The 12,136-nt window shown below is 44.5% G+C and overlaps 1 protein-coding gene across 4 annotated transcripts in view; it reads right to left on the bottom strand.

Annotated features, from left to right (window-relative positions):
• cdh13 (cadherin 13, H-cadherin (heart)) overlaps nt 1-12,136 on the bottom strand; it is a 310,128-nt gene that overhangs the window by 26,682 nt on the left and 271,310 nt on the right. For all 4 annotated transcript variants that reach the window (XR_004341798.1, XM_032582655.1, XM_032582639.1 and 1 more), the window contains one exon: nt 11,795-11,937. Coding sequence is in view for 3 of the 4 variants with exons in the window: in XM_032582655.1 (XP_032438546.1) it covers nt 11,795-11,937 (143 nt within the window). In the remaining variant the exon portion in view is untranslated. The remainder of the gene's footprint in view (nt 1-11,794; nt 11,938-12,136) is intronic.

Below are 12,136 nucleotides of genomic sequence, written 5' to 3'. Positions count from 1 at the left end.
AAAGATGCAAATTTCAATCCATTTGCAGTTTGCAGGGAGTCTCTGTGCTTGGCTAACTTTAAATGAAGCTGTTTGTCTTCCTAAATGAATCCTCCCCTCACCAATCTCTCTATTTGCCTCAGCCTCCTGCCCCCCCTCCCCGTTGCATCATGCCGTGTCATCATCCGCCCGGCTTCGCTTCAGTGAGGCTCGTCTGCTGACCTCGACTTCACACCACTCTGTCATCAAAGTTCTGCTAAAAGTTTCTGGAGGAATCACAGACTTTATGGCGCATTGTCTTCACTAACCCTCTGAATGTCAGACACAGAAAGAAACAGAAAATACAGTTTGACCCGAAACTGTCTGGAAGAAGAAGCAGAGCAGATGGGAATTCTGGAAGGCTGCATCATTCCCACCATCATTCCCATCATCATTCCCACCACCATTCCCATCACTCCCACCACCATTCCCATCATCATTCCCACCATCATTCCCACCACCATTCCCATCATCATTCCCACCATCATTCCCATCATTCCCACCATCATTCCCATCACCATTCCCATCATTCCCACCATCATTCCCATCATTCCCACCATCATTCCCACCATCATTCCCATCATCATTCCCATCATTCCCACCATCATTCCCATCATCATTCCCATCACCATTCCCATCATTCCCATCACCATTCCCATCATTCCCACCATCATTCCCACCATCATTCCCATCATTCCCACCATCATTCCCACCATCATTCCCATCATTCCCACCATCATTCCCACCACCATTCCCATCATCATTCCCACCATCATTCCCATCATTCCCACCATCATTCCCATCACCATTCCCATCATTCCCACCATCATTCCCATCATTCCCACCATCATTCCCACCATCATTCCCACCATCATTCCCACCATCATTCCCACCATCATTCCCATCATCATTCCCATCATTCCCATCATCATTCCCACCATCATTCCCATCATTCCCATCATCATTCCCACCATCATTCCCATCATTCCCACCATCATTCCCATCATCATTCCCACCATCATTCCCATCATTCCCATCATTCCCACCACCATTCCCATCATCATTCCCACCATCATTCCCATCATTCCCATCACCATTCCCATCATCATTCCCATCATTCCCACCATCATTCCCATCATCATTCCCACCATCATTCCCACCATCATTCCCATCATTCCCACCATCATTCCCATCATTCCCACCACCATTCCCATCATCATTCCCATCATTCCCATCATCATTCCCATCATCATTCCCACCATCATTCCCATCATTCCCATCATTCCCACCATTCCCATCATCATTCCCACCATTCCCATCATCATTTCCATCATCATTCCCACCATTCCCATCATCATTCCCATCATTCCCATCATCATTCCCACCATCATTCCCACCATTCCCACCATCATTCCCATCATTCCCATCATCATTCCCACCATCATTCCCATCATTCCCACCATCATTCCCATCATCATTCCCACCATCATTCCCACCATCATTCCCATCATTCCCACCATCATTCCCATCATTCCCATCATCATTCCCACCATCATTCCCATCATTCCCACCATCATTCCCATCATTCCCACCACCATTCCCATCATCATTCCCATCATCATTCCCACCATCATTCCCATCATTCCCATCATTCCCACCATTCCCATCATCATTCCCACCATTCCCATCATCATTTCCATCATCATTCCCACCATTCCCACCATCATTCCCATCATTCCCATCATCATTCCCACCATCATTCCCATCATTCCCACCATCATTCCCATCATTCCCACCATCATTCCCATCATTCCCACCATCATTCCCATCATTCCCACCATCATTCCCATCATTCCCATCATCATTCCCACCATCATTCCCATCATTCCCATCATCATTCCCACCATCATTCCCAGCAGACATTACAATTAAAAATGGCTTAAAATAAAAATAATAAAAACTGTTTAAAAGGTAATTAGTTACCTGACCTGTTTAATTAAAGACGTTCATGATGAAACACAAAGTAATGGAATCAGAACCAGATCAGAACCAGATCAGAACCAACAGGTCAGAACCAGCGGGTCAGAACCAGCGGGTCAGAACCAGCGGGTCAGAACCAGCCTGCTGCCACCACCAGTCCAGGGATTCTGGTCTCCATCTCTCCGGCTCGTTGTGGCAGCAGCAGTGATGAACTTTGCTAAAGAATATTTGTTGGTTCTGGACCCAAACCGCCTGAACCGCTCCGGTCCTGGTTCCGATGGAGAGGCCGATCGGGTTTTTGTGTCGGCCGCTGAGGAGAGTCGGGCCGGAGAAGGGAGCGAAGGGTTAAGTGGTCACAGCCTGAAGGTTTCATAAATCAGGGAAATGAGGAAATGATTTCATTTGTACAGAAAAATGTAAAACTCCAGAGCTAAAATGAACTGTGCAGCAGCAGCAGGGATCAATTGTAATAATTTGGTTTCAGATCAGGAATTCCACTAATTAGAGGAAGAGATTAGCTTTAATTGTCTCCATCACAGAAACTCTTCAATAATAGAAACGCCTGCAAGCCGACAACTTTTCTGCAGCGGTGCGGCTCTCGCACACGGAAACTCGGTTTGATGGATCACAAATAATTATAGCAGCAATCTCAGCTCAGCGGTAAATTAAAGATAATTAATTAAAGTTTATTTTTGTAAGGTGTGCAGAGAATTTGTGAAAATCTTTTATGATTAAAACGATCTTGAGGTGCAACGTTCCACGGCTCAGCCAACAAATGCGTATGTGTTTATGTATATTTGATTTATTCACCTCAGTGCAGCAGCTGCTCACACCCTGCTGAACGTCACACAGAGACCATGAGGAATATTCCCAGAAACATTTTCAGGTATAATCTGATGTTTATCCTGCAGTTTCCTGGAAAACGAATCCATCTGTCTGCATGAGACGTGTTCACACCCTGAACTAAAACTTCAGCATTAATTCCAGCAAAAACACAACAAACATTTTCATTTTTTTACTTTCACGATTTTTAAAGCTGACAGAAAAAGACGAGTTTAAAAAAACTTCAGGGGCGTGCCGTGGTGGCGTAGGGGAGAGCGTGACCCACATTTGAGTCCTCGACGCGGCCGTCGCGGGTTTGATTCCCAGACCCGACGATGTTTGCCGCGTGTCTTCCCTCCTCTCCTTCCCTCCTCTCCTTCCCTCCTCTCCTTCCCTCCTCTCCTGTCAGCCTACTGTTATATAAGGGACACTAGAGCCACAAAAGACCCCTGGAAAAACTTCAGAGCTTCTGTGAACCAGATTACTGAACCTTTTCAAAATAGATTTGTTTTGTATTCTAAATGTTTAGAACAATTCTGACATTTTTCATGAGGAAAAACATTAAAAATGATGATACATAAAAACATAAAACCACGTCTTCAATATAAACTGTAATGAGACGATGAGGACCGACGGTCAGGAAGATGTTCGAAACGTGACTTTTTTCACAGACTCAACATCAAAACGGCTCCAAGTTTTGTGAAAGATCCATTTAGTCTGATTATCCTGCAGATGAAGAAGGAGAAGTTTGGACCTCAGCAGGTCGTCGACTCAAAGCCTCATGAAAATCAGGCGACAGACGAAGAGCAGAGAAAAGAAACGACTCAGAGGAAACGGCTTTTATCCTGATTCAGCCTGAATCTGGGTCCAGTTCTGTTTAACCATTGATATTAATATAAATATTATGACTGTAAAGATTATTTACTAAAGTTTCATGGTGATTTATTTAGCTGAACTCGCCCTCGCCAGGTGTTCACTGCTCCTGTCTGGCTCTGTGAAGAAGGGATTTCATTTTGCTGCTGTGTGTCAGGTGTGAACACACCTGTGAGGTCGTGTGACCCGGTTCTGTTATTCTGGTTTGTTTTCGCTGCAGAAACATCACTGATTCGTTTAACGTCGACAGAAGGAGTTTATTCATCCTGCAGTGAAGACGCAGATATTAAGGGAATGTAAAGCTCCGCTCCGTCTGGCTCTTTTATTTTCCTCCTGCCCTGAGATGAGAGACGGCGGCGGAGGATCGAGAGCGAGGCTGTCAGGACTAATCCTCACCTACAAGCAACAAACACTGTTTTCTTTTCCTGCTTTCTCTTCAAATCTTTCCATCAAACCCCCCAAACACTCTTTTGCTCTTTAGGCTAACACTTTCTTACCCTCTGACAGCCACTTTCTGTTCTTATCAAGTCTTTTCTGTCTCCAAGGTGACTTTTCCCGCTCTCTCCTGCAGGAGGAATGAGCAGCTCGGCCGCATCCTGCAGCACCTTAAAGGTGACCAATGACGAGTTTAAAATCCTCAACCTGTTTGCACTTGGAGTTTCCTCCAGAGGGAAACGTGTGATGATGATAAAACCACCGGCCTGACCTCTTCCTCTGGCCTCCACCGGATTCAAATATGTTCAACTTGTGAAGTTTCCCAAGCACAGAGTGTAAGCCAACATGTACTGGGACTCATTAGACCGACATCCAGCACAGCTTTGGTGCAAACAGCCGTCGGATGACGCCTCCAGCTAAAAATACCGACTCTGATTACAGGCAGAGTCTTCCTCAGTCTCCTGAAAGCAGAGGAGGAAGAGGAGGATGAATAGGAGCAACAAGATGACAGCGAGTGAGTAATATCTCAGAAGAAAATGTTGCAACATGGCAGGTTAGTTGCAGCCAGACACTGTAAAGGTGCAGAGCACTGAGGTAAAAGAGGAGGATGATGGGAAATTTAGAGTGAGAGCAGATTTAAAGGGACAGGAGTCTGAACCAGAAGCAGGCTGAGTCATGAAGCCTGGACGTCCCTCCAGCGTTCTCCATCACTGTCCACCACATCGCTGCTAATCCAGAACACTAAAACATAATCAGCTCACACTCTGATGCAATTTTCCATTTCTTTCCTTTTCATCAACGTCAATGAAGTAAAGTCTTGTCCCAGCTGCGGCACCAACATCACTCCTACTCACAGCGTCAGACGCAAAGCTGATTACCTTCATGTTCTGAGAGCAGGAAACGCAGCAGAGTCACTCCTTCTGCACAACGATGGACAAAATCCTGCACAACTTTCAAACCTTTTAGCTTTAAGATGACCTGAAATTTAAATATGACAAATCTGTCAGGAGAAAAATAAACAGCATAAAGTTTAAAGCAACATGCTGCTTGGTTTGAGGCTAATTATGTGTGATTTCAGTGAATCTGATGAAGCTGAAGTAAAGCTGAGTTCTTCTTATACAGTTATTTCAACATTTCCATGTTAGCTGACCTTGCCTATGAATTGTAGACAAAGTTTCTAGAGCCGCTGTGTTCAGTCCAAGGAGCCGCCTGCGGCTCCGGAGCCGGAGGTTGTGAACCCCTGGACCAGATTCACCGTTAGAAAGGATGAAGGTGATCTTATTGTACAAAAGGATCAGTCAGGAGAAGGATGTAAAAAAAATCCTCAGGCTTTATAGTAGTTTTCTTACTAGTCATTAACTTTGTTCTCTTTATTTATTTTTCAGCCTTGTTTGTTTTCAATTTTGTTGTGATGTCAGAACGGATCCAGATATCAGACGGATTTCAGCCTTTTTTACATCCTGTTCCTGTTAGAACCCGGTTCTGCCAGGTCCATCAGGCAGAACCAGCAGGCGTCAGCTGTTTGTCCACAAAGAAAATAAATGTTTCAATTAATGGAGGAATAATTAGTAACGTTCGGATCGATCAGTAATCGATCTATTTGCTCTGAAATGTTTTGGGGGCTGAAGCTGCTCTCTGCCGGCCCACTGCCTCATCACTCATCGCTTCCCCTCGGGCCTTCAGCTAACACGATCACATGACATCCTGCTAATCTGATTGGCTGATCAGAACTGTAAATGAAACCAGCCAGAGCCAATTACAATAGGCACAAGTCATTAGAGGAGAAGACTTCAGGGAGAGCCGCGGCGCCGGGGACAGGTGCATCGCTTCTGCTCTGGCAAATTGCTTTCAGAATAGAGTTTAGCTTATCAGTTGCTGGCTGTTAAACTCAGTGATTGAAAGGCTGCGAGTTTCAGCTACAGCCTGCAGGAAGCTGCTTTCTAACGAGCCGACAGACAAACGCAGGTCAGGAAGGTCCTGCTGTCAGGCGACGTTTCTAAAGCTACAGTCTAAACCTAACAGCAGCGATCCATGAGAAAACATGGAGGTTCATTTTTAAACTCTTATATTTATTCAATTATTTCTAAATGTCACAGTTTCCAACTAAAAATGTAACTTCAAACTAAATAATTAGTAAGCAAGCTAAATATTTAGTTAACGAGCTAAATGCTTAGTTTACAAACTAAATATTTAGTTTGAATCTGTGACATTTAGAAATGAATAATTAATAAGACTTGAACCCCATAAATGCGGCGCTGTGACAGCTGTACCGCTGCAACCAATAGGAATATTCCCTGCTTAGGCACCGTTTGACCTGAAGAGGGCAGCACTGACATGCAAAATATCAACATTTGCACAGAAACAAGAAGATAGAAATTAAAACGCTTCTCAGCAAAAAAGGTGTCGATGTTTTCCATTAATGCCTGTTGATGCAAATTCCACACATACAAACGCTGATATTTTGCTAATTAGCATGCTAAGTATAGAGCATATAAAGCACAAATAGTGATTTTTCTTCTGGATACATTCAGACATTTGGATAGAAAGAGTAAATCTGTGTGTGGAACCTTTTTAAATCTCTGTAGCCAAACAGAAACACATTGTCATCAGTAACACCTCTGACTCATTTCTATTTCCCCTTTTCTAGATAAACAGGAAGACACTCTCCGTTAGCCATGTTCCCCTAACTCCATCATCTGACTTCATCTTTCATCCCATCCCAGCCGGCTCGTCTCATTTGGGTCGGCGTCTTTAAAAGCTCGTACAGATCTTGAAGGAAAACGTGCGGGCGCGGAGGAATGAGGCGCCGTTTTCATTCAGCTCCTCACAACAAGCAGCAGCAGTGTTTTATATAACAAGTATCCTAGCAGCGCCACACTCAAACACAAGTTCCCCGGGTGAGTGGGCAGAGGCATATTTGTTTAGGTGTGCCAGGCACAGCGCTGACTCCTCATCTGTGGATGAATCAGTATTCCAAGGACACACGGGAGGCGAGAGCTGATAAAGCCAACAACAAAGAGGGAGAGGGAGGCATTTCTTCCCTGGTGGAGCTAAACAAAGATATCCTTTAATCAAAAACGCAACGTGAGCCTGTTTACAAGGTGGTGACTTCCCCCAGAGATCCTGCTACAAGAAATCAAAGGCAGAGAAAGTCATCCAGGAAGAGAGGCAGAGGTGTGGGAGTCAGAACAAAAGCAGTAAAGTGGCAGAGAAACAGCGACTGTTTGGGGTTAATGAGGCGCAGTGGAGAGACGGAGGAGGAAGAACTGAATGAGCTGCCATGTACTGCCAGTTCATCCTCCGCTCTGCCTTTAACCAGCGTTAAAACAAACCCCCACTCTGGATCCACGTCTCTGGACCAACACGTCCAGATTATTCTGGATCTGCTTCTCTGGCATTAGTCTGGGTCAGAATATCAGAATTACTCTAGTCCCGCCCCTCTGACCCCACCCCTCTGGCTCCGCCCATCCTGTCCTCCCCATCTGGCGCCATTTTCCAGTGAAACCCAGTTTTCCGAGTCAGTCCATTAAAGCTGCTGGACATGCAGACTAACAGAACCGGTCCCACAAACAGAACCGGCCCCACTGCCAGCCAGGTGCAGGTCCTCCTCCGTCCTCCAGGAGGCGATGCACCGTCATCAGGACCTTCCTCCCGGCCTCGTTGTTTGGGCTCCATTAGCATTCAGCTGCTTTACTTTGAGCTTCTGGATCAGAGCAGATGATGTGACTGTGATGAACCCTGGGACTTATTACCGTGTTCAGCCTTCTGCCTGAATGTCTGTTTAATACATGCGGTAATTAACGAGGACGGCTCTGTGTTTCGCTTTAAAAACACACAACGCTTCACTCCTGAGGCGAACTGAAGGTCTGTCCTCTGAGCTGAAGGCGAAGCGCTCTGCTGCTGGCTTCACGGGTTTAATAGCAGGTTTGGTGGCAGCAGACACTGAGGATAATGTGAAAGTGTTTTTCAGACAACTGGGGTCTTGATAATGTATTCATGTCTCCAAATGACAAATGGCCCCCACCAGAAGGCGGTTTAACATTTAAATGAGAAAACAGAACAAAAACACCCAGCAGTGTGTGGAAACACAGGAGCCGGCCAGAGAGGCACAAAGATATTAAAACCCAATATAAGCAAACAATTTCAATCCATCCACGCACACACACACCCACACACACACACACACACACACACAGCACCCCACCAACATCACAAACAGTGATGTACAGGATGGAGGCAGAGGAGCGCCCAGCTGCTGTCCCAGCAGGGAATCAGCAGCTGCAGAGGATCGTTTGGCGCTGAAGCTTCGCTGCTGATCAGACTTTACAGAAGCAGCTTGTGGGTTTTGGGTTCAGGCTGGACCAGAACCCGCGCAAACAGAGCAGCGCGGCGCCACTGCCGGCCAGGTCCTGCTGCAGCTTGGCTTATCGCTCATTAACTCACAAACACTTGATGGGTGGAGGCACACACTGCGAGCAAACACAGATGGATGAAGGGCTTTCAGACCCCCAACAAAGAGCAAACACACGCATTCACACACACACACACACACACACACACACCCCAACACACACACGCACACCCACACACACCCACACACACACACACACATTTCTAAAAGCACAACCAAGCTGTGCTGACAGGTCACCGAAAAACAAATCAGCTACAAAAACTGAGTAAAAAAGTCATTTAAATCTTATTTTACTGATTCAACAGCAGTAGCTTGAACAACAAACACGCCTCCAGTCACTAGGGGGCAGCAGTGCTCCCACTGATCAACAGGCTGCTTGTTCAACCCAGCAGAAGGAGAAGTTTAAAAAACGATGACAGAGGCAAAGCAGAAAAAGATGGTTCAACAACGCAAATTATTATTTCATCTAAAATATTAATATTGTTGCAAATGTTACACAACTTCTTTTTTAAGTTATAAACTTTTGAAAATGAAACAAGATTTTAAAAAATGCACATTACACATTTACTGTAATTTATTTGCTGCACATTAATTTATTAAACTGAATCTGGAAATTGATTTTCAGACTTAAAACAATAAAATGAGCTGCAACAACTTTAAATGTTACTTTTTGCAGCTCATTTTATGAATCTGTTGTTATAATCAGGTGACTGTGCAGAATGACGTTCCACCACTTTGAAGCAATGCTTTCACAGAGCAGAGGAAGGCTTTGACTAGGACAGAAGTGCATCATGCAACAGCAAAACCTCACAGACATAAACACTTACTAAATGTCCAAGTCCTCTGGTACAAGTCCAAGTCAGGTTTTATGACTCTCATGTTCAAGTCTAGTAATAAAATTAAAATTATACATTTTCTTTGCTTTTTTATTTTTACTTTTCTTCCAGAATAGAGGGAATTATTTTGAATGTTAATAAAGTTAAGTGTTTACTAGACTTCCTTTAATTGCAAATGTTCTCACTTTTCCTGCAGTTTATTTTTTCCTCTCATGTCATTGTGACCAAAGAGCTTTCATACAGAGCTGCTTGTTTGACATAGCTCTGCTCTTAGCAGGAAATCCCCAGAGACTCCACATAAATATAAAGATGATGATGTGTAAGAGGAAATCAATACCCTGATAGCAGCCTACACAGGGAAGCTGTCATCCAATCACAGCAGAGATTACTGTGGGGACGGAGCCAATTTCTCAGGCCAATGACAGAAACTGCAGGAGTAAAATGGGCCGGGTCAGAGCTCGTTCTGCTGCTCATGTTTCAGCTCACAGCCGGAGGACTGAAAGAGGTTTTATGCTGCGTTGCTGGGCGGCTGAAACTGGAGCAGCAGACAGAAGGAGAACCTGCTGCTCCTTTAAAAATGCAGAACAAGAACAGAGAAGTTTGAGCTCCTGCTGTGATACTGATGGTTCTGAACACGTTGGGTTCAAGTCTCAGTTCTTCACCGCAGCGTCTGTCTGTCTGTCCGTTTTCTGTCCATCTGTCTGTCTGTCTGTCCGTCTGCCTGATACTCATTTAATTTATCCAGGTAGTAAATCCTAGATCTACTAATCACACCACTCACTACTTGGTGACGTAACTACATGAAATGTGAACATTTACCAGTTTCTCTCAGACATTAAACTTGGACTAATCCCTCAGATTTTGCTGCCATGTTGGATTTCTCTCTTCCAGCCTTCAGCAGGACAACTTGAGTTGATAATAATCAGAGCGAATCTGCATAACGCAGCATGAAATCAAATGACACTAATAACAAAAAAAGCTGATTTGACTTTAAACAATAACTGACTGAATGCATTAATCTATTTCTGACTGCATTAGTGGATATGAACTGATCTGTAAGGTGCTTTGAGATGACATTAGTTGTGATTTTGTTGATTAAATTTGAACTTAATTTCAGGTTATCGATCAGGTAACGTCTAAAAAAGTAAAAGAAAACCATCAAACTGTCTCTCCGTCCTCCTTACTCTCTCTGCTGGATCTACTTTCCATTTGTCTTTCTTCCATCTCTCCGCCGCCGTCCTCCTGGCTCTATATCTTCTTCTTGTTATCTCGTCTCATGTCCCTTCCTTTCTCTGCCTGCGCTGACCCCTCCACCTCTCCCCGCCTTCTCCTCCGGCCCCATCATTACTCCTCCTTCAGCACTCATCTTTCTGCGGCTGCCGAATTCCCCCGCACAACGCCGCTATTCTGCTGCCGGCTAATAGAATCCCCCAGTTCCTCTAATGGATCTGTCAGGATCTCCTGGGAAAAGTAGAGCAGATGGATTGACGGGGCGGGGAGAGATGATGAGACAGAAAGAAACTAGAAATGAAAGAGAGCGCCGACCGGCCGCCGTATGGGCCGACACACACAGCGCCACCAACGGCCGCCGCTCCGCCACTGCAGGACGATGACAGCCTCAGTCCGGCCAGGTGAGGACAGACAGGTGAGCCGGACAGCAGTGATGTGGAAACTAATATAAGCTGAGTAGGAACTAACAGTTTTTAAATAAGGAAAAAGAATTGATCCAAACCAACCTGTGAAATGTTGACTACAGTCGACTCCTACGTCTTCAGCAAAGACATGGGAGGTTGATTATTTAACATTTTACAAGACATCGTTCCCTTTGGCAATAAAAATGCTTTTCTCATCAATATTAAGACATTATTGACTTAAAATGAGATCCAATATCTTGCTGAAAAGTTACTTGTAAGTTGGTAAAAGGATCAGAATTGAGACATGAAAAACCCAACTAATCTGTGATCCGGTTTAAAGTTCTGGTAAAACCTCCAGTGAGCCAAACAGTGACCAATGCTTCCTCTGCATTTCGGGTATTTAGTCTTTACTTCTGTTCTGTCTGAAATTAAACGTTTCTGAAAGATCTTAGAAAATGAAGCAGAAGCAGCTGAAATTTGTGATGAAGTTTACATTTTAACGTTTGGTTCTGTTTGTAGGAAAGACAGAAACGTCTGACTGGATGATACAAATAAAAACAACTTTATTACAACCTTAAACCTTTCAGAAGAAATAAAAGACTAATAAAATATCCACATATTTCTGTTTTATAGCCTGGCATTAAACATACTGGGTCAGTGTGTAAACCACAGCTGTTAGTAAACCGAACAGAACCGATACCAACACGTCGTTAGAACCCATTTCCTGTCGTTTACTTTGCTTCAGACTCGACTTCCTGTCGCCGAGCTGAAAGGAGGGAACTCACCGTTGTCTGTGGCGACGAACAGAGCCGTGTATTTATTCGCCTGGACATACGGAGACTCCCGGTCCAGAGAGGCCGAGGTGTTGACGGTTCCTCTGACCGGGTTCACACTCAGCCAGGCCGCCGGGTCGCTCAGAACCGCATATCTGCAAAAAGGTTAGGAGGACAGAAACAATGTGACTAGAACAGCAGCAACAGATTCAGTTTTAGTTCATATTTATGAGCAGAAGCACAAACAGCGGCTGAGGCAAGAAAACATTTCCTAATTGTCTGATAGAGAAAAGAGAATTTACAACTGCTTCAAAAATATAATTAAAAATCAGAGTTGAGTCAAATAAAACAGGT

The sequence above is a fragment of the Xiphophorus hellerii genome, chromosome 2 (assembly GCF_003331165.1).
Source record: "Xiphophorus hellerii strain 12219 chromosome 2, Xiphophorus_hellerii-4.1, whole genome shotgun sequence".
NCBI classification, from domain to species: Eukaryota; Metazoa; Chordata; class Actinopteri; order Cyprinodontiformes; family Poeciliidae; genus Xiphophorus; species Xiphophorus hellerii.
The sequence above is the reverse complement of the archived record's forward strand: the minus strand, read 5'-3'. Positions and strand labels throughout refer to the sequence as shown.